Source organism: Mercurialis annua, linkage group LG3 (genome assembly GCF_937616625.2).
Source record: "Mercurialis annua linkage group LG3, ddMerAnnu1.2, whole genome shotgun sequence".
In the NCBI taxonomy this organism is placed as follows: Eukaryota; Viridiplantae; Streptophyta; class Magnoliopsida; order Malpighiales; family Euphorbiaceae; genus Mercurialis; species Mercurialis annua.
Window position 1 is genome coordinate 13,273,973 of NC_065572.1, and position 27,828 is coordinate 13,301,800.

Sequence of the window (27,828 nt, forward strand, 5' to 3'; positions counted from 1 at the left end):
AACCAATTGTCATGAGTGGAATTGGTTGAGATTATGATTAGAGACAGGGCAGGGCTGGACATGAGATGTCGCTCAGTAAGACCCTAGTCTATAAGAATGATTTGTAATGGTTTTCAGAAAGCAATAAAGATAATTTGATATTTATAATGGTAAAATTTAAAAAGGTTTTTTGAAAATGTTTTATATAAAATAATATATTTAATTCGCGAAAAATTCATAGTGAATTTAGGCTTGCTACGGGTTCCGGAGCTACCACTCCCGTTCCCTAGCGCCGGTCTCGACTCAATAATTTGGGTCGTAACACATAATTCAGCATTTAATCTTAAAGCTATCTTGCCTTGCTTTGTTGTGATCTATTAAAAAAAAATTATTAATCTCCAAGTATAAATATTTGTTTTTCTATAAATTTGGTAAATCTCCAAGTATTTGGTAATCATTTAGTAAATTTTTAGTAACCTATTAACAAACGTAAAGCCATAATATCCCGATTTAAATTATTTTTTAAAATTATAAAATATTAAATTTATGATTTATATCGGTTTACTATATATAAGTTTACCAACAGTTGACTATCAGTTTATTTAAACATAATTTACTATTGTTTATTTTTTAAAATTTATAAATTATTATACTTACGGTTTATATCGGTTTACTAAATATAAATTTACCAACGGTTGACTATCAGTTTACTTAAAAACAATTTACTATTGTTTATTTTTTTAAAAATTATAAAATATTAAACTTATGTTTATATCGGTTTACTAAATATAAGTTTACAAACGGTTGACTATCAGTTTACTTAAAAACAATTTACTATCGTTATTTTTTTTTAAATTATAAAATATTAAACTTTTGTTTATATCGGTTTACTAAATATAAGTTTACCAACGGTTGACTATCAGTTAACTTAAAAAGCAATTTACTATTGTTTATTTTTTAAAAAATTATAAAATATTAAACTTATGGTTTATATCGATTTTACTAAATATAAATTTATCAACGGTTGACTATCAGTTTACTTAAAAATCAATTTACTATTGTTTATTTAAAAAAATATAAATTATTAAATTTATGGTTTATATCGGTTTACTAAATATAAGTTTACCAACATAAGTTTACAAACGGTTGACTATCAGTTTACTTAAAAAACAATTTACTATTGTTTATTTTTTTAAAAATTATAAAATATTAAATTTATGATTTATATCGGTTCACTAAATATAAGTTTACCACCAGTTGACTATCAGTTTACTTAAACACAATTTACTATTATTTATTTTTTAAAAATTAAAAATTATTGAACTTATGGTTTATATCGGTACTAAATATAAATTTACCAATTGTTGACTATCAGTTTACTTATGAAACAATTTACTATTGCTTATTTTAAAAAAAATTAAAATTTAAACTTATGGTTTATATCGGTTTACTAAATATAAGTTTACCAACAGTTGACTATTAGTTTACTAAATATAAGTTTACCAACAATTGACTATCACTTTACTAAATATAAGTTTACTATTAGTTTAATTTTATTTACTAAAAAATAAGTTTCTACCGGTTCATTTTCAATTTACTAAAAAAATTCTTTTTATATATGTAAGTTTATATATTTAAAAAATAAAACCGGTTTGCTAAATGTGTACTATTGGTTTACAACATGAGACCTTATTTATTTAATTTGTCTCCATATTAGCAAAGGAAGCTAATGATATTTTTGGTTTCAAATCATTTCAGATAAAGAAATTTTGCAACAAATATGATGTATGTCCATTTAATCCGTTTAACTGAGAAAAAATAATACAATTATAAAAGCTTACATCATTTTTTAGTTGTGATATTAAAAGGGACAAAAATTCCACTTAAATTCCTAGTAATGACATAGAAATGATTGATCACATCCACATGTCTAAAATCACACATTATAACTATAACTTTGAAGAAGAAATACTTCTTTTCTTCCACAACCATTTCATGGAACTGATACAGAATTTTCAAAAAAATAACACATCAAATGCAAGCCAATTTTCACTCTAATAATTGTCAATCAACCAAAGAAAGAAGCTCAATAACAAAATAATCTGCTAGAAGCTTTCCAACTTCTTCATCATCCAATTCAACATATACAAAGATAGACTTCCCCTTGAACAGTTTAACAGATTTTTGAAATATTGGAAAAACTCTCTGAATCATTTAAAGTAGCAAACAAAAGCATCTATTTCTTAATTGGACTCTCAAAAACTGAAGGGGCGTTTTCTCTTGTAAAAAATGTCACAATTGAATGACAAAATTAATGATTTGCAAATTAATCATAAAACCATGGATATATTGTTTCACGCTATTTGTAAAAATGCATTAATATCTATACAACAATATGCTTTCATTACTACTCGCAACAATGCATATAGAGATTTGAAATGGCACAACGAACACTAAATAGCACCCAAATAGCTTCCAGAAGGCCTCAACATGTGTTCATCCTTAGTGTTCCCACCTGGTACATCAACAAGAAATGACCCAATTACCATTGTCCCTGGTCTTCCATCAATGACCTTTGGATGGACAATAATGAAGGATGAGTAGTTCTGCAAATTTGAGGACATCAAAGCATGAGAATAAGAGTCTCAATCAACCAACTTATTTAAAAAGAGTCAAAAAGAGAGATTAAAATGAACATCACAACTTTACCATCAAATATAGCATTCAGTTGCAATGTACCAATATAAAATAATGGGCAATGAAAGAAATTTGCCAACTTATGGTTATGGGCACCTATACTCTATTGAGATAATAGTGAGCCTTATGCAGTTATTCTGCAAGTCATAAAGCATTTAGATGCCAAAAAAACCTTGAATTTGTTTGAAACACAAGCTGCAACCGCAACCGAGTAATAGCATGATATTCAGATAAATTATAAAACATAATATGTACATTTTAAGTCACATTCAATAATTAACGTTTATACACACTATCTTCACTTGAAGTCTACTATCGGTTCACTCAAAATCCACTATCAGTTACTTAAAATCTCATTCAATAATTAAACGGTATAGTCATAAGCAACAAAGTTACCTAAGGACAAATCGGAGCTAATTGATACTCATTTAAAGTTAAATTTCAGGTATAGAAGTATAAATACAAACTTGAATGAAATGGCAGTGAAGACACTTCTGGACATCAATGTTGAAGCGCGGAAATGCTTTCATAAAGTCCAAAATTTTAAACACATTGATTGCATAAATCCGAAACTTGAGTTAATAAATTGCAAAAATGGTGAGATAAATACCTGTTTGCATAAATGTTTGTGGCTGGGTTTAAGTGACCACCTGAGATGTTAGACTGTCATGGCTACTCCCATAAAGAGTCCAAAAAATCATAAGCCATTGCTATATTATCCAGCCCTGTTGGGCATAGAGCTTCATTTGTTGTAAACTTACCTACAAAATTCAGGGGTACAAATTCAATTACTTTTTGTACTGAGTTCAAATGAATCAAAAGAAATGCCATTACAAAAGATTGAGTTTGGGGAGGTTAGAAGGATGTATAATGAAGTCATGTACATAGCCTAAGTTATCAATTAATTGTGGATAATGTAGTAACAACTAACACGTTTTATGATAAATTAGGAAACCAATTAAAGTAAAACTCAGGCAATTCAAAGCAGCCAGCAGATAAAGGTAATATTACAGTAGATGAAGTTGAGCATCTAGTAAGAGTTTCATAAGTCACAAGATCTCATCTATAATTTTCAGTTTACTCCTAAAGACAAATCAAAAAACCATTACAAAATCTCTCATTCTCCTTTATGTTCTTAGTACGTTACATTAATCCAATCATTAGCATAGATCATTATGAGGTATCGATTAAGGATTATAAGTTATAACATACATTCAAAAATGTTAAACACTGTAGTTTCATAAATCACAAGAGATCATCATTTTCCTTGATTACAATGATGAATGACGCACTAAACTAAGCCAAGAAACACAGATCTAATCTAACATATCAATCAGTTAACTTTCAGTTTACCATTAGTGTACTAAAAGATTAGTCAGTTGATTTTCCATAACATCGATTGTAACATTTTCGACACCAAATCATAGTTACTTAACAGAAAATGAATAGCATGTTAACCTCTATTGACAATCCAAGTAAAAGCAAACACACACATAAAACCAAATTCAAAGCACCCGCCCAAAACGACGACGAAGCCAGGCAAACCTATCGTCAACGACATTGAATCGTCACCATCATCAATTGCGATCAGAATCCAAAGAAATTCCCCAATTATAATGAGCGAAGACGACGGAAAAAAGAGAAGAATAGAGGTGGAATCCTTAGGATGGCTAACAGAATCCTCAATTTTACCTAAAAAACACAAAGCCATTGAAGGAGTAGGTCCTTCTTTAATCCTCGAACTCAAAGCTCAGCTCTACAAATCTCAGGAATAATCCAAATCCTCCAAACACTCCGCCGCCCCCACTTCTGACGCCACCTACCACCGCGCCAAGAAAAAGATCACCCCCGCCGATACCTTCTCCGCCAAAAACTCCGGCATCGAATCCCGCGCTCTTAAGTAGCTTTATTTTGAATCTCACCGATACACTTTCCAAATGAGCTTTAGAATCTCTTAATAAAAAGATTAGCAGTAAGAAACAAACAAAAAAGATGAAAGTGCTGGGCCTAATTTCCTCTATTTTTTAGAGGAATTTAGGCCCAGCATTGTAGGAGTCCAAAATAATGTCAATTATCTGTATCTGTCCCACCATTCCACTCACAAAAATATGGTGCACTTTAAGTTTCTTTTATTTTATATTTTTACTGTTTAGTAACTTGAAAAATACGGTATAAACACTCTCTCATAATCTCTCCACTTCTCCCTCATGTTCATATAGCTCACGAACTCTAACAATATCAGCAGCTTCAGCACCTAATTGATTTTGTTGATGATGACACTACCACATAAGTCACTTTCAGCAACACTAGGTAAGTGTGTCTCTAACGCCGAATCAAATCTGATTTCTCGGAGCAGCAGTAGTTTCGAGTGTCCAGCGATGGTGCTGATGGTGTTGATGGAGTGAAAGGTAGAGGTGCAGCTGGCGTGACGGGAGTAGAAGGTGTAGGCGCAACCGGAATGACGAGAGTAACAGGTGGAGTAGACGAATGAGGTGCAATTCATGCTAAGAAAGTCACTATTATGCCTAAGAATATTCAATTGGCTCGTAGGATTTGATGCAAGATGGCTTAGATTTTGGGGTATAGGCTGCTAGGATTTAGGTGTTGTTTAGTTTAGGTTTGTTGATTCACAAGTTGCAGTTTATGTGTTTGTTAAAATGCCTGTGTTGAAAAGCTTTGTAATTTGGTACTTGAAAAGTCTTACCGAGTTCACAACTTTTACATCCACATGCTAATCATTAATTATTTTATAATTATTTTAATAAAAAATATTTTCAATTTCCAGGTTGCCCTTAAAGAAGATACAAAAAAATGGGAGATTTGGCTATTTCTGGCCGCAAAGTTTCATGATTGTCACTTTAGGACTTGTTGTTCAAACTTCAAAACATATAGTTCGAAAATGATCATTGCGGCTGAGAAATGATATAAAACTTCAAGAAAGAAGGAAAATTGTCTCGTTTAAAACAACAAGGAAGCTTCTCAACATGCACCGGCTTCTCACGTTGCAACCTTTTAGTGGTGTTTCATTTTATTTGAGTTTTATTATTCGCCGCCCCTTTTTACTTAACACTGTCCCTACAAAAAGACATTTTCGCCCTTCTAGTAAAACTAAAATCAAAAAATTATCTCAATTCATTCGAACAAATACGTAAAAAGTCGATTAAAATGACGGGCAACGATTATAACTCGTCGGGTAATGATTATCGACGTTCGGAAACAAATTTTTCCGACTTTTCCGAGATTAAAAATATTTTTTTTTTCTAAATTCTAGGGGGACGTCCCGGAGAGACATCCCTCCACAAAAAGGGACGTGGAGCGACTTCCCATATTCCCCCCTTTGCCGGTTATATTTTAAAAAAAATAAATTTTATAAATTATTAAACGTAATTATTTATGTTAAATATAATTTTATAAATTGTTAAACATAATTGATTACAGCAATCGGTTTTTTTTCAGAACATGGGTTTGATACTGATGTTGTAGCAATTAGTTGGGCTAAGAATATTGCTATAGGGACTGAGTTTGAGTTAGTCATTTCGTCTCATAAGAACGGGAGAAAACGAAAGCTTTTGAGATGTACTCGGGGTGAACGTTACAAAGGTTCGGTAACAGATTCTGATTCAGCCGTACGAAAAAATATTAAGTTATACTACTAATTTTCAGTAAATATTAAATCGATTAAGTTTTCAAAATAATTAAAATTAAAAAAAAGATTATATATTTTTTTTTCAAGAAACCCGGCTGCGACGTTTCCGGTCGCAGCCGGAAACAACCCCTTGAAGCCACGTAGAATATGGTTTTAGTTTGAAAGGGTTGAGAGATTTTAGTTTTATATAGAAATAGGAAAAAGGGTAAAAAAGTAAAGTGTAGAAAAGGGCGGTATTTAGTAATCTAGTTTTATTTCAATGTGTCATCTATACTATATATAAAAGTACGGATGGGGGGGGACAGGCAAATTTACCTAATAACCCTTTTTAAATTATAGCTAATTGATCACTTAAATAAAGGTTTTATAGTAATTTATAAGTCTTTTAATCTAAAGCATTAAATAATAATTAAAAATATATTATTATTAGAGTCCTAATTGAAATATTATTATTTAATATGTTAACTAATATCAATCTCTCTTTATCTAAAATATTGCCCGAAGTTGGGTTTTATATATATCCAAAATATAGATTTTATTATTCAGATAATTGTGTTATTTTGATATTTTTTATTTCTTTTTCTGTTTAGGACGCCAATTATGGAGTATTAAGTATTTTAATTACTAATAAATTAGTGCTAAGTTTATGATATTTAAACTGACAATGATAGAGAAATTTTTAGGTAAACTCGGTCTACCACGTCATCCTTAAACCAAACCTATCACATTATGACACGTCATTAAAATAATGGCAATCTTGTAATATTACTATTCAAAGGTGTAAATAAGTAAAAAACAAATTTACAAGATTGCCATCATTCTAATGACGTGTCATAATGTGATAGGTTAGTTTACGGATGATGTGGTAGACCAAGTCTACATAAGAATTTCTCGACAATGATATTAGTAAAAGATAAATACAGAAAATATGCTTACAAGTAGTGTGATTACTGCACATATAAATTAGAAAGAGTACTCCGGTGGACAGTATTGTTATAGGCACACACGTATTGGCTAGGAAGTATATATCCGTACAATTTTATTTTTTATTAGATCTAATTTCCGCAATTAATACTAATCTAATCAATTTAGTATCATAATCATTAATTTTTAGACTCTTAAAAATAAAAATCTGATTATGAATATTATTATAACAATAGAAATTAAATTTAGGGTGGCGATATTTCCAGATCAACAATTTATACGGTCAGAGCAACTTTTAAATATTGGACACTATTGTCCCTCTATTAATTAGCATTTATTTCTTTCTTTTGACTATTCTTTTAATTCTTAAATTAGCCTTATTTGAATAGAACACTTAACCTTGAATATTTTTTTAATATTAATATTTCTTTTTTCAATTGAAACCACATGTAATATCCCGTAATTTTAAATTATTTTTTTTATATAATTTTTACATTCCTTCAAACTTTAGGTAATTTATTATTATTATTATATATTTTTATTAAATTTTATTTTAGTCGTTCGTTGATTCGATCGTGTTTCGATTCGTGTTTAGTATATATTATTAAATTTAAAAAGAAAAAAAAAGAAAAAGTAAAAGGCAAAAGAAAAAGAGAAATTAATGAATTATGAAACATGCATAAAAAGCCCATCACGTTTGTTTTTCTTTTATGATGCATGATAAGCCCATTTTCTTTTGAGCAATTTACATGATTCCCCTAAATGGTCCCCCTTCTATTGTTTTTCCCTCAACTTTTCTATTTAAGCAATAATCCCTCAAAATAATAGGAAAGTTTGCAAGAATCCCTCAATACCCCAAAATCAGTTACAAATAAAAAATAAAGGACATTTATAACCTCAAGCTAATAACGTGTATAATATAGGAAAGACTTTCTTTCCAAACAAACATCAAACACAATCTTCATCTTCAACCTCAATCAAATCTGCCATTGTTAATGAATTTATAAAGAAAAATTATACGCATCTTAACTCCATTACCGAGCTGATCTCTGTTCAATTTTCGTCCATTGATAGCTTCGCAGTCAAGATCAAACAAGGTTAGTAATAATCGTTTCCTTTAAGTCAAGTTGATCTCTGTGATTTATATAAAAATCGAGCTGCTCTTCTATCCATTTTTCTGCCATTGATAGCTTCAAGATCAAGCTCAAACCATGTTAGTTATCAGTAATATAAGAAATAAAGAAAATCTGTATAATAACACATTACAAAAATATATAGTAAATTCAGTTAAATATAAGTTTAATAAGTTTATAGTAAGGATTTCAAATTAAAAGAGAATCTAATTCGATTTCAACAGACAAAATTTTGATTTATTAAGGTTAGATTACATGATTATGAAATTATATGATTTCAAGTGCATTACATTATTAACTGTAACTGTTTTGAATAATGATTTTTTTCATTATGTTTATGTGAAAAAACAGATATGCATAGTATTTTGATATTTGTTCACTACAATGGAGAATGGAATCAAAACATGGAGTATGTAAATTTTGAACCAATGGGAATATTGGTTAAAGAAGACAGTGACTACAACAGTTTATTGGAAATTCTGTCAAAGCAACTCAATATCAACCTTATGTCAACTTCCCTGGAAATTAAGTATCAAGTCAAAAACAATTATCCACCAATGAAAATAACAGACAATGGAAATTTGTCATTCTACTTGGAGCTGAAAAAGAATGCAACAGATTGCATGATGTACCCGTTATGCATTTCATTCATATCGTCTGGAAATGAAGTGGCATTCTTTGACTCAACTTTCAATGTATCAAATGCGGATGTGCAGTCAGGACAACAATCAGCAAATGCATCAAGATCAACATATGAGGTAGGCTCAACAAGTGAAAAAAGGAAAGAACAGATGTCCGATGTGATAAACTATGCTAGATTTTTGAACAATGAGTTCACACATGATGAAGATGAAGTGGAAAGTAACTTCAAAGATGATAATTTAATAACAGACACAAAACATAGAGAAATCAAAGAAGGACAGTCATACAAGAACAAAGATGTTTTGAAATCAGTTTTGAGCTCTTATGCAATCAACAACCATTTTCAATACAAGGTACGGAGATCATGTGAAAGGCAATATTTCTTGAGTTGTTTGGATACAAATTGCACATGGAAACTTAATGCTTCAAGAAAAGGAACATCACAGATTTTTATCATTCGAAAACTTATTATTAACCACAATTGCTCAATGGTTGTGAGAACTAGTGATCTAAGGCAGGCAACATCGAGTGTAATTGGTGAATACATTAAATCCAAGTACACCAACCTCAAAACTGTATACAAACCGGCTGATATTTTGAGAGACATGAGAGATGATCATGGAATAAAAATGAGCTACTCTAAAGCCTACAGATCGAAAGTAGTAGCTCAAGAAATGGTAAGAGGAAAACCTTATGACTCTTTTTCATTAATACCAAGCTACTTGTACATGCTAGTGGTTGCAAATCCGGGTTCATTTGTCAAGTTGGAAGTAAAAGATGACAATAGCTTCCTTTATGTTTTCATGGCATTGAATGCATCTATAAAGGATGGGAGTTCTGCATTCCGGTAATTGCTGTTGATGGCACTTTCCTTACTTCAGCCTATGGAGGTATGCTTTTAACAGCATGTGCACAAGATGGAAATGGTAAGATATTTCCTCTAGCTTTTTCAGTAGTGGATTCTGAAAACGATGACTCCTGGGAGTGGTTTATGAGGAGAATTAGAGATGCATTTAAGATGCGAAGTGACATGTGTATAGTCTCTGATCGACATGAAAGCATAAAAAATGCAGCCATTGCAGTTTTTCCAGAAGCTTCCCATGTATTGTGCACATTTCATTTATTCAACAATGTTAAAAGAAACTTCAAGAAGTCATCAAAACCACTACGAGAAGCATTTTATGGGGCAGCAAAAGCCTACACAACTGAGGCATTTGACTACTACATGAAGCAACTTGACGGTATGTGCAGAGGCTTAAAGACTTACCTAGAAGCTGTTAAGTATAAAAAATGGGCACGAGCACATTGCGAAAATAACAGGCACAAAGTCATGACAACTAATATTGCGGAATCAATGAATTCAAGAATAAAGGCAGGTAAGGATCTCCCAATCACTACACTACTTGAGTACCTACGAAAAATGGTGCAAGAATGGAGCTACGCGAATAGGCATTTGGCACGATCAACTTTCACAAACCTATCAAAAAGAGCAGAAGATATATTGAATGACAATTACATTCAGTCATTGAAATTAGTGGTATGATTTAATTATATAAAATTTAATAAGTACAGTTCACATATAGTTAACATATGGTTCATATATGGTTACTGACATTTAACTAAAAATGCAGGTTTCAAATTCAAATGACAATGTGAAGACAGTCTATGATCATAAAACAAAGTTCATTGTCGACCTTAAAGAAAGAACGTGCACATGTAGGAGATTCGACATTGATGAAATTCCTTGCCCACATGCAATGGCAATACTCAAAGAATTCAATCAAGATCCTTACAAATTTTGTTCGCATTATTTCACAAAAGAAACAATACTGAAGACATATGAAGAAACAGTATATCCAGTGGTAGATGAAAGTTTGTGGAATGTCCCAGAAGAAGTGGCACAAAAGATTGTTAATACACCACAAGGAAGAACAAAGTCGGGAAGGCCTAGGAAGAAAAGAATTAGATCTGCCGAGGAAACTACAAATCATAACAAGTGCAGCAGATGTGAAAAAAAAGGACACAATGTGAAGACATGCAGGAATATGCCTAAGAAAAAATGATCCAATTTATTAAAGTTCACTTCAGGTTGATATAAGGTTGTTTTGAGGTTCAAATACATTTCAATTAAAAAGACATATTGAAGTTTTAAAGTAATATAAATTTCAATTTCTTTATATATAAAATGTCCTATATATTAATGCAATCCACAATATATGTAATAAATTTAAAAAGACTTGTTGATTTGTTTTTTTTTTAAGTTGACATAAGGTTAATATTAAGTTCACATATAGTCCTTAAGTATGAGTTGTACAGAGTTATGTTCAAATATGGCTTATATTAGGTATAAAAAAAATTGTAACTTTTAATTAATATTTAAAAGCTACACAAAGAAACAAATAAATGTTTAATTGTATAGTAGACTAAAAATAAAATAAAAGAGAGAAAAATGGTGCCAACTAGAATTAAAAATATAAATTCTGTTTACAATATAAAAAACAAAAGACAAATAATAACATCCAAAGTACGATAGTACGATAATATTCAGATATATTTCCGATACAAAACAAAATAAAATCCTAAAAGGAAAAATGCCTAAGAAGCCACCCTCTTGATTTTCAAAGGAGCTTCATTTTCACTAAGAACTGAAGATTCGTACTTCCAACGACCATAAAAATATAATGACGAAGCATAACGAGCACGGTGTTCTTCGGCACTAAAATCTTGCCCCATAACTTTTCCATCAACAAAAAACTCAGCAGCGGCAAACATATGAACTCCACAATCACTGCAAGAAGTAAGATAAAAATGTTAAAGAGGTATAATAGATAAGAATGACATAAGGTTCACATACAGTTCACATCAAGTTCATATTCTGCCACCATAACTTTAAAAAAAACAACTAAATAAAAATGGTAAAAAATATAAGACTTACGTATCAGTTTGAATGGGTAAGTTCTGCACAATCTCGATTCTGAATGGGTCAGTTATACTCTTTCCCTCATAAGGACCGCTGGTAGTGTCTATGTCATCTCGAGATTCAAAAAATTTGACATCTTCAAGGAAGAGCGGAAGCAACACACTATAGCAGTTAACGATCTCAATTGCAGATGAGTCACTTCGAACTGACCTCAACGAATTGTAGACATATATGCATCGTTCCTTGAAGTTCAGCCGAGCCAATATCCAATGTCAATCTTTACCGCAGTTGATCGGGAAAAGAACATCATCAACATCAGCCCACTTGGTGTTGCAACGCATATGACCACCGTAAATGTACTCAGCCGCTGTATTTTTCGAAGAAACAAGTGACATATCTTGCTTTTTCAAGTATAAAGCGTATATGGCTTGAATACGTCGATCGAAAAAATTGTCAGTAGTTGTGCATCTTCTGTTTGCACCACGTCCGTTTTTAATTTTTTTCCTCAGATAATAAAGCAAAATATCAACATGCTGCAAAAAAATAAAAAATAACGATAAGTTGATATGTAGTCAACTTATGGTTATTGCAGCTATCATGAGTAATTAAAATGATAAATAAATAAAATAATAAAAAGAAAAAATAAGAAAGAAGATACTAACAGAACACGCGATAGGCTGTCCAATGTGAAAAAGATTGTAAAACCAACTTTTTGAGTCAATGTCAGCAACGCCAAGACAAAAACGGGGACGCAATATGTCAGTCTTTGAATCGTATATTTTCTTCCTAAAAACAAAAAGAAGACAAATTAAAAAATCTAAGTGAAACAAAATAATTCTAAACATAAAATGAGTTAGCATACGAACCTGGAGCTTTTAGGATTGCCTTCTGCCAGCCATTTCCGAACAATATCTTGTTTAGTGACATCACTAAAAAAATGCAATTACCATCAAATGGACAAAGACAGACGCTGCCATTACTCGGCTTCGGCATAATGCAGCCTGAAGAAGAACCAAACTCGTTCAAAAATGGTGACTTCATTAAAAAACTAGGTTTTACAATCCTTTTAGAAGGAACTGGAGTCACAACATCAGGGTTAATAGAATCAGTACCGAAGTTTGCTTCTATATAGTCAATCTACAAAAAGTAAAAAAAACACATTTTTAGTAACCTGATATGAACTCAATAATAACCTAATATAAACCATCACATATAAAGTTAAACAGTTAATAAAAATTAAAGAAAACAATACCTCCTTAGATTTTAATTTAGCAATGGATTCATATGCCTTTTTTTCAGCCTCATCACACATTTCTTCTGTCAAAGTGCATGTTGGAGATATTGAAATCGCCTTACTTTCACGCGGAACCTAATAAATTGAAATTAAAAAGGTAAATAAAATTAACAAAATTTAATTTATAAATATTAAATATACTGTCACGACCCAATTTCAAGAATCGTGACCGGCGCTAGGGTATGGGTATGGTTGTACCAAAACCCGTAGCAAGCCTTGTGGAAATCAATTAAACATTTAAACCTGCAGAAACTGCTCGGGGGCAACCGAGACTCCAACCTAAGTCTAGCAATTTATTTTACGGTTCTAATATAAATAACTTAAATATCTTGAATATTCCACAGCATGCCTTAAATATAATAATATCGTAATCCAGAGTAATTATGCCAAATATAAATAATCGAATATATCGACAAATCCAAAGTGAAATATCAAATGAAATAAATAACTAGTTCTACTGCGGTCTAAGAGTTCGAAAACAGAAACTAGTTTAATAACATGAAAACCTCCGAGGAATCAAAAGAATCGGAGTGGACCAGCTTTCAAATCATAAACCTGGAAAATTTGGGAAAACAACGGGGTCAGATATACTGAGATGAGTTCGCAATACTATTTACATTTATTAAGTTTAAAACCCTTAAATCAAAACATTTTTATACTAATATAATATGATTATGGAAAACAGTATTGAAATGATCCCAGCGTAAGTATGACATAGCATACCGATAAACCCAGAGTGGACAGGAACAAATCCTCGTCATATAAATATACCAGCGTAAGCAAGACTTTAGTCTGCCGTTTCCCAGAGTACTTACCGGTGCACACAGTCTCGATACAAGCCTATCGAGTAGCTCGTTTCAATCCAGATCCATAATCCGTAAAATCAGTTCACAAACATTTATAATATTAAAATACGATGCGGTACTTAATAAAGCGGTAAATAGCACTACAAACTCACTGCTTGCTTATCCACGTGATCTTGGCAAACAGCTAACCCTGGTTCGACTCCGGAGCGCGAGTAGTCGAAGAGTCTAAAAATAAATCATACGTTAAAATCGCTCCAACCCCTAACTCTAAGAATACTAGACACCACGTAGGACTAGCACAATTAATCAGATAATTAAATAACACACAGAGAAACACAATTCTCAACTAAATTATAATGCCGTAATTAATTCAAGACTATTGAGTTCGTACTTAAATACAATCCGAAAATATTATTAAAATAATACTTAATTGATAAATAAAACCAATTCCTCAAATAGTGGGGTAGCCGAGTTTCTTAAAACTACCAAGCTAATTCCACATGTCGGGCGACCCAAGTCTAACCCGACCCAACCATAAAACCAGAGTTATAAACCACAGTTTATAATTTAATATTTACAAAAAAAATATTAATCAATATCCAAATAGAACTCAATAGCTTGAAACCCAAGTAATTAAATAATACCGGCAAATATCTCAAATAATTAAATAACAAAATAAAGTAAAAATATAAATTTAATCACAAAGGCATTCTAAGCCAAAAATATCAAATTATCAATTAAATAATAATTAATAATAATTATTAATTTAATTTTTAAATAACTCGAATATTATTTTTAGGTCTTAAAAATAATATAATTAGATTGACAAATTTTCAAATTAAATAAAGTCTCCAAATTTTCACTTAAAGTAGTCAATTATAAAATCATATATAATCCATAATAAATTTAATATTAGTTTAAATTTAAAAATATTAAATCTCAAAATAATTCCAAACTATAAATAATAATATTATTTAAATCGCTTGTTAATAAGTCGAAACCAATTTCGTAAATTGAAATTAAAAACCGATCAAAACAGTTAAAATATAAGCTTAGGAATCAAAAGATTTAAGGCACAATAACTCAATAACCAAATCTGATATTTAGCCAAAAACCATTTAAATGGGCCAATCAAGTGATGACACATAATCATCTTTTTAATTGAGCAACACCACCATCCTTCATGAACAGTAACCATGAATAAGGAAATTTGCAGAAACTGAATACAAGCTCCTTTCTCAAAACCAACCTCACAATTTCTTAACCAAACAACACATAATCTAACATTCAAAAAGTTAAAACCCTCACATGATGGAATCATAAACATATTAAGGTAACAAAATCAAAGCTTAAGAACCTAAAGAATTCGGCAGAAACAATGTCACAATTAGAACCAAATAGCACGTGAAAAACGATGAAACGGCATCGATTATTACAGGTTCGTTTACGTACCGTTTGACAAACGAAAGGTGTAGAAACGTAGATGCGTGAGTCTACTTTCACGGGAAACAAACGGAATTGATTTCGACCTCCGGACGGCTGCCAAACGAATCAAATTTCAGAAGGATCGATTTAGAACTCAAAAAACAGAATTTCTTAAAAACGGTAAAACGACAGCGATTGATACGAGAAATATAGCGTACCGTTTTACGAAACGAAAATTGGGATTTGTAGATACGTGAGTCTTCTATCACTGGAAGGAAACAGAACTTATTTTGGTTCTGAAACGAGAGAGATATCAGTTATGAACGGAGATGTCGATTTTGATATTAAAACAGAATTTAAGCTTGAAAACTTATTGAACTTCAGAGCAAGATTGGAGAAAGGTTTCAAGACGATTTTGAGAGGAAAAAGAGGCTAGGGTTTGTTGGATATGTGGTGAACACTTTTGATTTTCAAAACGTTTTGAAATACCGAGAGAATCGCTGAGAATCAGGGGCAAAACTGCCTCCCCCTAACTGCCCGTAGTAGGTCTCGAACGAGACACTGCAGTCTCGTTCGAGACTGAGCCAAAACGGCTCTGTCTCGTACGAGACAGGCACAGTCTCGTACGAGACTGTGCAAGAGAACAACTCAGGTCTCTTATGAGACCTGGGTTAATCTCTTGATTCAACCATAAATCGAACCACAACCGAACCATAAAGAACCGGACCACTAACCGAACCATAAATCGAACCAAAAATCGAAAACGCCCTAAATTAATTTTTTGAAAACCCATCCTAATATATAAAATTTTTACGGGGTATTACATATACCTTAGCAGTCGAAGCAATCACAGCATCAGCTTCCATATTCTTCTCATTTGGAACATTATCAGTAATGTCAGTCCAATCACCAGCCTTCTCGTCAACCAAATCTGCATCTTCCATTTTTTTAGAACCATCCTCCTCACCTACATCTTCACTTTTTTCATCACTTTCTTCTCCATCAGAAGGCTCCCCTACCTCTTCCATTTTTACATTACTTTCTTCTTCATCAGAAGACTCCCCTTCTCTATTTTCTTTTACAGAATAAGACTTAGGATCGATTTCATCAGTATGCGTGACCTTTTGAGCATCAACGGAATCTTCAACTCCTCCTTCGGTTCCTATAGAACTATTTTTCTTCGCGGGAAGATCAGCATTTTTCTCCTTTTCAACACTTTTTATCTGCAAACTATCACATTCTTTCTTTTTCTTACTCAGAGTCTGTTACATATATGAAGTTCATATTAAGTTCATATTCAGTTACAAAAACATAATATGAAATACAATAAATTATATTTTACTGAACCTTTAAAAGTATGGCAGAATCTTCAGAATCAGTGTTTTCTGTTTCAATAGAAACTTCAGGTTCAATAGAAGATGATTTAGAATCATCCTCATGTTCACTGCCATCTCGAGAAGATGAGGCGTCTACATTGGAATCATCAACTTTGTCCTGTAATTAGAGCAAAGCAGTACATATTAATAAAAAATGTAAACTACTATAATAACATAAAACAGTAACATTAAATGATAAAAGTACTAAAAATCAAAACACGTTACCTTTTTTGAATCAACAATATCAGTAAGCATCGCATTTAACGAATTTACAACTGTCAAAACTTCGGAAAATTTGCAAGTGAAAACACGTTTAAACTCCAATATGTCAGCCTGCATGGTCTTCTGACCAACCATCAAAACTTGAAGCTTCTTTTCCATTTTACGTAAATCCAAAGTTTGCGTTATTGATTCAGAAGCATTCGATATATCAAACGCCGGACAATAACCGTCTTCATTCCCACCTACTTGGCTAACATTAGAATCATTCACTGCCTTACCCTTACCCTTATTCTTTTTGAAAAAGTCACCTAAAGGAAGGGCATTCTTTTCTGCAGGGGTTGGAACAATAGACCGAAAAAACACCTACACATAGACCAAATGTGAACCCAATGTAAACCATACATGAAAAAAAGCAAATGATAAATTCAATTTAAAAATCATAAAATTAAAAATCTGCAAACCTGATCAGATGCAAATTCAACAAAGAGTTCTCTGTCGACAGGAATGTATTTTGGATGAAAAAATGCTTGCCATCTCAAAATACGCGGGATAGCAGTTTTGTTCACAAGTTGAACAAAAGTTTTTTTGGCTGCCGGGCAGCACTCATAGAACCAGCATTGCAATACATATGGAAAACCATTTAGGCGATAGTGGTAAGCATTGTCTTCAGCCTTAAGACATCCCGGAGTAAGAACAGCTTTTGTGGCCAGGGAATCAAACGTGCACTTGAATACATCAACACCCCACGGATAGTCATTAAAATCGGCAGAATCAACGACATCAAAGTCTTTCAAAGGGATACGAGCAGTATTTGGTGAAGCAAGCAAGAAATTGTGCAAAAAATGCATAAATGCGAGCTTAAAACCGTCCTCCTCCGAATCCCAACGCCTAGATAAAAACAAATCCTGAAGGGTTTGTTTAGAAACCGATTGCAGCCCGCTGAAGTACTTGTCATAAAGGCCATTTGCAACTTTTGGATAGCCATATTTACTGCTGTCACCTTGGCAGTTTAAACCAGACACCAGCGCAAATTCTTCAATGCCAAATTTCAGCCGACACCCGCCGACTTCAAACCATAATTCAGATTTGTTCAATTGTACGACCTCCCTTAGTAACAAACAGTGGATAATCTGATTTTGCATTGTGATCTCTGGAATGTCAATGAGGTACCCGAAGCAACATTGTCTGAACATTTCCAATTCACCGGCATTAAGAGTCGATTTGATTTCGGAAATGATATCATACGACATGCGCGTATCGACCTTGGAGTGAGAATGAACTTCTCGACTAAGTTTAAACTGCCATAGCTGTACATAAATGAAAAGCGAAAAATGTCATAATTCAAAAAAACTCAATGTCAACTAGATATGAACCATCATTACACAAAAAAAATTAAAAAAACAAACAAACATGCAAAAACAGTTACAATCATAATGAAAAATAGGTTGATAAAATTTAAAATAAAAAACCTAATTCTGGAAAATAACAAATACATAACAATTCTTCTCGACTAAGTTTAAACTGCTATAGATGTACATAAATGAAAGCGAAAAATGTCATAATTCATAAAAACTCAATGTCAACTAGATATGAACCAATATTACACAAAAAAAATGAAATGAAAATAAAAACAAAAAAATTGAAAAAAAAACAAACAAACCTGCAAAAACAGCTACAAATCATAATGAAAAACAGGTTGATAAAACTTAAAACCAAAAACCTAAACCTGGAAAATAACAAATACATAAAAAACAGAATACATAACAATTGTTTGTTTAATAACTACTAAGTTCATAATTAAAAAACATTATACACAAGATCAAGTATAAACCCTAAATAAATATAACTTAATTGAAAATCTATTGAGTATAAAATAAATGTTAAGAAAACCTATAATAGACTAAATGTGAACCCTAAGTAAGTTAGAAAAGTATGAAATCACACCTTAGGAGCAATTTTCTTTGATTCATTGATGGAAATGCCTTTGTGCTTCTTCGGTGACCGGATTAAATCATCTGCATGTCTCTTCTTTAAAGAGGTAGGAGATGGACGAACTGAAGCTTCTTCAGTTGATTTTTTTTAACAGTTTTTTGAGGTTTCTTTGCAACGGTCTTCTTCCTCATTTCGCTAGGTTTGATTTCAGGTTGAGAATCAGACCCACCGCGTGTGGTAACCATATAAACAGGTCGGAAAAAAAAGAATGGAGGAAGTTAAGGAATAATGGAGGAAGTTAGGAGATAATGGAGGAGAAGAAGCTAATTGTTAGCAAGGTGGGAGTCTGAGATCGTGGTGATGTCGTGCTGAGTAATTATCAGAAGAAGGGATTTAAATTGTATTAATGGAAATAACCGTTGTGTAGGAGATGATAGAAAAAATGATTCAGTGTATTACACACACAATAAGCAAAATACATCAGGGATAAAATAGGAATAAAAAATGCAAAAAGGTAGGCATGAAAGAAACGTTTAAAATTTGAGGGATTTTTGTAAGAAAATAAAAGATGGGTTATTAACATAATATTTTGAGATTTTGAGGGATTGTATGTCATTTTCTCTTTTCTTTTTATCATCAAACAAGCCCAACACTTTGGTATTATATGAATAAGTAATATTCATGCAAACATGATTGCAGCATATGAATTGTTAAAACCTGATATATAACGTGATGTGTCACAATTCTTCTTTTCTTAAACCTAAATTTTCAATTCTCTTCTAAATAATTTAGCCGCCATTCTACATGTTTTCCGAGATCATAATCTTTATCCCAACTCCCTTTGAATCCAAGCGTCGGTAAGTATTCTCATCGCTTTCTTCGTTTAAAGTTCGATATCGTCGCGTGCCGTTGTTAACTCGTAACTTCATTATTCTAGTATCAATCTGAGTCTTTCTTCAACGATCCATTTGTGTTCATCATTTCCTATCATCGCTACGTTTCGGAATCAATAACGGTACGTAAAATCTCTTCGTTCTTACGCCGTTTCGATGCGCCGTGTTATTTCAGTTTTGCTGTCATTACTTCATTGTCTGTATTACTTGAGTTGTGCTTGCCTAATCATGCGTTGTTGCCGAATGGTGCTGCCCTATATTATTCTATAAGCTGACATGGGTGTTGTAACGTTTTGATATTTTGAGCTATTACTGTTCCGTTGTGTGATGCCGTCATCGGATTCAGTCGGTTCTAAATTTCTCGTTTTAATGTGGCTTGTTCATCCGTTTATACAGTGATTAGTATTCATGATTGTTACAGTGGTTATTTTGTTGCAATCTTGTTAGTATAAAGATTGTTCCTTGAAAGCTTAATTCCATGGTTTCTTTTTGATAATTTACGTGGGTTATGGTTCTTGGGGAGAAGATGAGGATGTGTCCATAGTGGATTGGTAGTTTTGATTTCTCTTTTGGCTAAAGGTCCTTTTGGGCCATTGTTTTAATTGTTTTAAACCTAATTAATCCCTTTAGTTGCTTGATATTTTAGATAATAACTTGAACTAGGTTTGATTTTAAATAAAAAATTTGAAAACGATAAATAATTTATAAATTAGATTAATATAATTACTCGGGTAATTATATTTAATTTTAATTAAAATGTCAAATTGGCAAATTTACGATTTAGCCCCTAAAGTTTTTTTATATATAAAAAAAACTTATTCAAACTTTTATTTGATTTATAATTTAGTAAATTAAAAATGAGTAATTAAATTTGATTTCGAAAATTAAATTGGCTAAAGTACAGTTTAGTCCCTAAACTTTTATAAACTTAAAATGGTTAAGTTTTGGATGTAACTTAGGTTACTTGAGTTTCATGTTATTGAATTCTATTTTAAAAATAGGATAATTATTTTATCAAGTATTTTAATTTATAAACTCGGGTTTATAAATTTAATAAACTTTTGAACCGGGTTAGACTTTGGTCGCCCATCAAGTGGGAAGAAGATTGGTAGTTTTTAATAACTCGGCTGACTCACTGATATAGATTTTAACTTGGGTTAAATTAAATTATTTAATAAATTACTCAAATTGTAATTTAATATATATAACTTATATGGTTTGATTTCTATAACTTGGGTTATAGTTTTAATACGTTTTAATCTTATGTGTTTGATTATACGTTGGCGTGTTGTTGTGTGTGCTAGTCCTATGTGTTGTCTAGTACTCTTTAGAGTTAGGGTCTGATGTTAATTATGATTTTAATATCTTGTCTAGACTCGTCGACTGTTCGTACTTCAGAGGCGAACCAGAGTTAGATTGCTTGTCAGGTTTCACGAGGAATAGCAAGCAGTGAGTTTATATCTCTATTTACCTCTTTATTAAGCAAATATTATATTTTGTATATGTATATGTATAAACAGCTTTCGAACTGTTTTTCTGCATTGTGGACTTGATTTGGAACGTGCTACTCGATGGGCATCATCGGGACTGCGTGCGCACCGGTAATGATTATGGTATTGAGGTAGGTTTGAGATACGTCTCACCTTAGTGAGGGCACCGGTGGAAGATACGTCTCCTGGGCTCACTATTTATTAAGTGATAGTCGGGGATCGGTTATTGAGATACGTCTCACCGACACGACAATGGATTTAGAATTGTGGTTTATGGTTTCATTGATAATCCATAATGAACAAATATTTTATTAAACGTCTTAAATGTTTTTCAACTTAATAAATGTAAATGGTTATATAAACTCTACTCAGTAAATCTGACCCCGTTGTTTTCCTAAATTTTCCAGGTTTATAATTTAAGCGTTTGGTTGATCTCCGTTCTTCATTCGCGGAGGTTCTTTATTTTATTTTCAGAATAAAAGAGTCAAACTGTTAAACTCTTAGACCGCAGTAGTAGTATCAGATTATTTATGTTTTAGTCTAATATTATATTTTTAGACTGTTGTTTGTTGGTAATTACTTTATCACTTTTGGCATGATTACATGGTTTATGGTATTTATATTATATTGCCACACTATTGGAGTTATAATTTGAGATAAGCATACTTTGAATATATGTTGCTTATTGTACTGCTAGACTAGGCTGAAGTCTCGGTTGCCCCCGAGCATATGGTTTTCTGCAGGTACGTTGTTTTAACTGTTTAAGTTGGTTATCTGCAAGGCTTGCTACGGGTTTTGGTACAACCATACCCATACCCTAGCGCCGGTCACAATTCATGAAATTGGGTCGTGACAAACTTGGTATCAGAGCCTGGTTTCAAACCAAGGCCTTTTGCATCTTATGTATTTATTGTTTTGGCATGATAAGTGGTCGTTGTGTCTTAGGAACTACTGCGGAATTAGGATTCGTGTCTTGTCTTTTGTAACGTCATCTTTTGTTTTCAAACTTTCTGCCTACACATATAGGATGGTGTCGAGTCAATCGTGACATATTTGATCTTCTGCTAAGATTTTATGTGATAATTGTTATTTCACTTAAGTGATCCTTTTAATTGCTTTTGTTTCTCTGGAAATCTTATGATTGGTAATTTGCCCAAATTCATACTTGGCTATGACGTTGTTTGTCTTATCATGTTGATATGGCATTTCATTGAGTAATAAACTTTGATTTTATGCCTTTAATGGTTTTATAAGGCTGGGTTATTTGGTGAATAGTTTTGGCTTTGGCCGAGAACAAAAAAAAATATTTCGTTAGGGTTTGACTTTGTTTAAGGTATAAATGATTTTGATAGTAAAACCGTTTATCACGTTTTGTGACTTTACGTTGCTGATTTCATATTGGTTTAGAAATTCTTTAATAAAGAATTATTTTAGTCTAACTGGTGTTTTGGACATAAGAGTCAGATGAGTAGTCCGAGCATGATAACCTAAAAGGTGATTTTCATTACGTTGCCACTAAAATAATTTTTCTCGTATTTCAAATTTACTTTGACTCCAAAAGAGTTTTTTTTTACATAAAATTATTTTGTAAGGTGATACCATTTTAAAGATTTAAAATACTTTTGGAATTTTATTGTTTTGTGGTTTATCGAGACTTTGGTGTTGTTGGTCTTAATTGCTTGATTGTTATTTTTATTTCGAAGTATGTGTTTTGAATAGGTTAATTAAATTTTTCAGATGTCTCACTTGGGTGATGACTTCATGTTACTACTTTGGTGTTGTCGAGTTCCCTAGTTGAAAAGATCGAGGTTTTGTTGTAAATTGCATTTTTCTGGATTTAAAAATGCGTTGTATACGTTTTACAAATGGTTATCGCGGGCTTGACTTGGGTCACCCAAATTAGAAGTTGAGCTTGGAAGTAGTAATTTACTCGGCTAACTCAGTGGTTTATAATTTGAGGCGTTTATTAAATTTAACCATTATTTTGATAAAGAGGTTTCTGGAAAATAATTTTTAAACTGTGGGACTCGACACGAACTCGAAATTTATTTGTTAGTTATATTTCAAATGAATTTTGAAGTGCACTCTTATAAGATGATATAATTACAAATTTATTTTGATACGAAAATTCAAGCTTGTTGTAGTATGTCTTGATTTCGGTCTTTTAAATAAGTTGGGCTGATTTTGCTGAATGTCATATTTGGTTGAACTATTTTGATTGTTTTTATTGTGTCACTTCGTTTGGAGTAATACGTGAGATGAATTAATTCACGTGGTCATGGATGACTTACCTTGTTGTATGGTCTTAATTTGTGAGTAAGGCCTTTGTCTTCATTTTTAGTATCGATGGATTTGGTGTTTTATTTGTGAGTCAAAATCCTTTGGGTTTCGATATCGAAGAAGCGTAGGAATTTTTTTTTCTTGTAACGGTTGGTGGTTTCTGATTATACTGAAAAAGGATATTAAAAATCCTGACTCGAGATGATAAATTGGTGTATTTAATACGCTGGTGTTTTCATTAAGTTGATTCGGTGTGATACGAGAACTGGTGGTAAGTTTTGTAAAAATGTATGTAATCTGTTGTTTTCTCTTAATTAAGTTTCAGTTTATTTGGAGTTTATATTGGATATTACTTTATGCTTATGAGTTTTAGTGGAGATATTGTTTTGATTTGTTTCGGTGGTATCGTATGATTAGGTAGATTGTAAGTATGGAATTGAAGGAATATTTTAGGGTTGCGTGCGAGAATTTAGTTGTGCTAAGTGATATATATAGTTATATGTAGATTAGAAAACTTTCGTGGAAAATTTACGATTTTGATTAGAGGATTGTTAGATTAAGGGATTTGGTTATGCTCCATTTATGTTATTTACACTGGAATTTTAAAAGTAAGCGGTTTATTCAAAAGTTTCGGTATATTGATATAAAGGTGTTTCTGTAAACAAGAGATATTATTACTAAATTTTAGGAAAGAAAAGAATTCTGTCAAATCTGATTCAAAAGGAATAATTAATTTTTTCGGTTGAACGATTCTTCATATCGTGTTTTTATTTGAGAGTAAGACTTAAGAGCGACTTAAATTCTGGATATTTTGAAACTTTAATGTGAATTTTGAATACGGAGGATTTTTTCCACAATTTGATTATTTACGAGAAAAGGATAAATTATTTAGCAAGTTTGATTTACCGATCACATAAGTTTTATCAGTTGAAAGATTTCACAAGTTGCAAACTTATTTAAAAGTAAGGGGAATCTGCGAATTTAAAAATGCAAATATTTTGAAAATTTTCAGGGGTTTACAAAACTTATGGTTTTCCAACAGTAAAAGTACTTCGATTTTGATATATAAAAAGAAGGTTTAAAATGTGAAGTCTTTTAAAAGAGGTGGAAAATTTCAAATATAAAATGTTTTGCGTATTTGAAAATTTTATACTTTCATAGGCTGGATTAGAGCATAACTAACAATTCAATCGGATAAATTGGTCGTAGTGATTTCTTGTTGTATACGAGGTTATAGTCAATCGATGGAAATTTTTTTGGGAATTTAGATTTGATTTGGGTATATGAACTAGTTGATTTGAAAAAAAATCTGATGATTGTGTTTGGTGAGTTTCGACAACCAAGTTGGTTGATCGACACTGTAGATTGAGGGTTTAATGAGAGTTTTGATATCGTTTTGTTCGAATATTAAAAATCTTTTTGTATGAAAAAAAAGTTAAGTTTGTGAGACATAGTTAGGATGTAAGTTGATGATTAGATACGTAGATTATTATGACCTATTTTATTTTTGAATGATTGGAGGAATAACTAGAATTGAGATTTTGTTGCTAATTTGGAGATTCTGTTATCATGAGTTAAGTTTACGTATTCTTTTGAATGACGGTAAGAGTTTTGTGTTTATGATTCATGAAGTTAATGGTATTATCAAAATTGGTGTTAATCGTTGGACCAAATGATTCAAATAGTGGTTGTTTTTGGCCAAAATATTATTTGGTTGTTGTGGAGTATTGTTATCGATTGCTTTGGGTGCCGAGCTCGTTATAAGTGGATAAGTAAGTTGGTGTTGTAGATTGCAATATTTTATCAGCTTGTATTTTCAAGACACTGTATGAAACGATAGAGTTTGGAATTGTAAGAACTATAGTTGAGCTTAGGGCTTGTTCTTGCACTTTGATAATGTGAAGTTAGTAATCATATAGATTTAAGTTAGTTTTGGAAGCCAACTTGTTAAAGAGTATTTGTGGCTCTCAATTGGATAATTGTTGATTATTCACATTATGATGATAGAGTGATCGTTGGGGCACTAAGTTGTTAGAATCAGAATTTTGCGCATAAGTGTGTTGTGACCGTTTAAACTGCGAGTCAATTTTAGATTTAAAAATTCGAGGTCGAGTTTTTCATAGGTTGGGGAGAATGTAATACCCCATATGTTTTCGGCGTGTTTCGTCTTGTGTTGACGTTCCCGAGTAGAAATTTTGTTTGGAGTTATCACTGCGAGAGATTCGAGGTTTCGTTATAGATTATTTTAAGTTTTTTAGTCAAAACTTTAGTGGGAGAGTTTGTTTTCCCTTGTTGATGTCATCTAGATATGGTGCTATCGTTTATGTCAAGTGAAAGTTAGTGTTATTACTTTTCGTGACCATTTGAGATTGTTTAGTGTATGAGTTGTAATATTAAGTTATTGTTCGAGGAACAACCTGTTGAGTTTTAATTACGTAAGCGCTTAAGTTGTTAAGCACGGAATTACTATGTTGTGGTTTGTGGTGCCATTTTTAGCATGTTTGTTATTTTGGATTTTATCGAACACTCTAGATGCGCGTTTTTAATTGTTGACTAGTTAAGTAATGTTGAGTTCCGTTACTTTTCAAATTTCATGATTGTTTTATCAAATGAATTTTCAGATTTTAAACATTGATTATATTGGGGTTTCTTTGGTTCGATTTGACTTGGGTCGCCCAACACGTGATTTAAGCTTGGAAGTTTTGGTTGACTCAGCTAAGTACCATTTTATTTTCTCTTAAGTTGTTTTACCAAATGGTTTGAAAAGGTTTCCGGATTATATTTTCAAATGGAACTCGATAAGGCTCAACTGTTATATGGTTTTGGTTTTATTGGTTACTTGGTTGAGGAATGTCCTTAAGAGACAGAGTTCGTTATGCATAATTATTATTATTGTTGTCCTTGATTACCTTGGGTATTTGGTTCGTGAGTTTTACGTTAGTCGTTTTGCGTTCTAAATTCGAGGACGAATTTTTAATAAGTTTGGGAGAATGTAATATCCCGTAATTTTAAATTATTTTTTTTATATAATTTTTACATTCCTTCAAGCTTTAGGTAATTTATTATTATTATTATTATATATTTTTATTAAATTTTATTTTAGTCGTTCGTTGATTCGATCGTGTTTCGATTCGTGTTTAGTATATATTATTAAATTTAAAAAGAAAAAAAAAAGTAAAAGGCAAAAGAAAAAGAGAAATTAATGAATTATGAAACATGCATAAAAAGCCCATCACGTTGGTTTTTCTTTTATGATGCATGATAAGCCCTTTTTTTTTATCATCAAACAAGCCCAACACTTTGGTATTATATGAATAAGTAATATTCATGCAAACATGATTGCAGCATATGAATTGTTAAAACCTGATACATAACGTGTTGTGTCACAATTCTTCTTTTCTTAAACCTAAATTTTAAATTCTCTTCTAAATAATCTAGCCGCCATTCTACAAGTTTTCCGAGATCATAATCTTTATCCCAACTCCCTTTGAATCCAAGCGTCGGTAAGTATTCTCATCGCTTTCTTCGTTTAAAGTTCGATATCATCGCGTGCCGTTGTTAACTCGTAACTTCATTATTCTAGTATCAATCTGAGTCTTTCTTCAACGATCCATTTGTGTTCATCATTTCCTATCATCGCTACGTTTCAGAATCAATAACGGTACGTAAAATCTCTTCGTTCTTACGCCGTTTCGATGCGCCGTGTTATTTCAGTTTTGCTGTCATTACTTCATTGTCTGTATTACTTGAGTTGTGCTTGCCTAATCATGCGTTGTTGCCGAATGGTTGCTGCCCTATATTATTCTATAAGCTGCCATGGGTGTTGTAACGTTTTGATATTTTGAGCTATTACTGTTCCGTTGTGTGATGCCGTCATCGGATTCAGTCGGTTCTAAATTCCTCGTTTTGATGTGGCTTGTTCATCCGTTTATACAGTGATTAGTATTCATGATTGTTACAGTGGTTATTTTGTTGCAATCTTGTTAGTATAAAGATTGTTCCTTGAAAGCTTAATTCCATGGTTTCTTTTTGATAATTTACGTGGGTTATGGTTCTTGGGGAGAAGATGAGGATGTGTCCATAGTGGATTGGTAGTTTTGATATCTCTTTTGGCTAAAGGTCTTTTTGGGCCATTGTTTTAATTGTTTTAAACCTAATTAATCCCTTTA

General features: G+C 32.0%; 2 protein-coding genes and 3 long non-coding RNA genes across 5 annotated transcripts; 1 reads left to right on the forward strand and 4 right to left on the reverse strand.

Annotated features, from left to right (window-relative positions):
* Positions 1-2,305: 2,305 nt before the first annotated feature.
* Positions 2,306-3,618, reverse strand: LOC130015192 (uncharacterized). Its single transcript, XR_008790244.1, has 2 exons — positions 3,287-3,618; positions 2,306-2,585 (listed from the first exon to the last, which is right to left on the reverse strand). It is a non-coding gene; the product is annotated as an uncharacterized LOC130015192 (long non-coding RNA).
* Positions 3,619-5,841: 2,223 nt separating this feature from the next.
* LOC126672299 (uncharacterized) lies at positions 5,842-11,227 on the forward strand. The gene is made up of 8 exons (XM_056105014.1): positions 5,842-5,869; positions 5,948-6,019; positions 6,133-6,281; positions 6,913-6,934; positions 8,170-8,343; positions 8,731-9,771; positions 9,849-10,558; positions 10,653-11,227. Exons 1-8 carry the CDS (start codon positions 5,842-5,844, stop codon positions 11,082-11,084), a joined length of 2,628 nt encoding a protein of 875 aa, XP_055960989.1. The 3' UTR covers positions 11,085-11,227.
* A 236-nt stretch (positions 11,228-11,463) lies between these two features.
* On the reverse strand, positions 11,464-12,374 carry LOC126675405 (uncharacterized). The gene is made up of 2 exons (XR_007639743.2): positions 11,957-12,374; positions 11,464-11,809 (listed from the first exon to the last, which is right to left on the reverse strand). It is a non-coding gene; the product is annotated as an uncharacterized LOC126675405 (long non-coding RNA).
* A 1,186-nt stretch (positions 12,375-13,560) lies between these two features.
* Positions 13,561-15,570, reverse strand: LOC126674511 (uncharacterized). Its single transcript, XR_007639552.2, has 3 exons — positions 15,494-15,570; positions 14,194-14,266; positions 13,561-13,790 (listed from the first exon to the last, which is right to left on the reverse strand). It is a non-coding gene; the product is annotated as an uncharacterized LOC126674511 (long non-coding RNA).
* Positions 15,571-16,798: 1,228 nt separating this feature from the next.
* On the reverse strand, positions 16,799-18,681 carry LOC126672300 (uncharacterized). The gene is made up of 3 exons (XM_050366248.2): positions 17,526-18,681; positions 17,068-17,427; positions 16,799-16,960 (listed from the first exon to the last, which is right to left on the reverse strand). Exons 1-3 carry the CDS (start codon positions 18,312-18,314, stop codon positions 16,805-16,807), a joined length of 1,305 nt encoding a protein of 434 aa, XP_050222205.2. The 5' UTR covers positions 18,315-18,681; the 3' UTR covers positions 16,799-16,804.
* Positions 18,682-27,828: the final 9,147 nt, after the last annotated feature.

Coding starts and splice junctions, on each gene's coding strand:
- LOC126672300 (XM_050366248.2), bottom strand. CDS start 18,314: ATGTCGTATGATATCATTTCCGAAATCAAATCGACTCTTAATGCCGGT. Junction 17,428..17,525: donor TTGAATTTGCATCTGATCAG/GTTTGCAGATTT, acceptor GTCTATGTGTAG/GTGTTTTTTCGGTCTATTGT. Junction 16,961..17,067: donor ATATTGTTGATTCAAAAAAG/GTAACGTGTTTT, acceptor CTCTAATTACAG/GACAAAGTTGATGATTCCAA.
- LOC126672299 (XM_056105014.1), top strand. CDS start 5,842: ATGACGGGCAACGATTATAACTCGTCGG. Junction 6,282..6,912: donor GTGAACGTTACAAAGGTTCG/GTAACAGATTCT, acceptor TTTTCTGTTTAG/GACGCCAATTATGGAGTATT. Junction 10,559..10,652: donor TTCAGTCATTGAAATTAGTG/GTATGATTTAAT, acceptor CTAAAAATGCAG/GTTTCAAATTCAAATGACAA.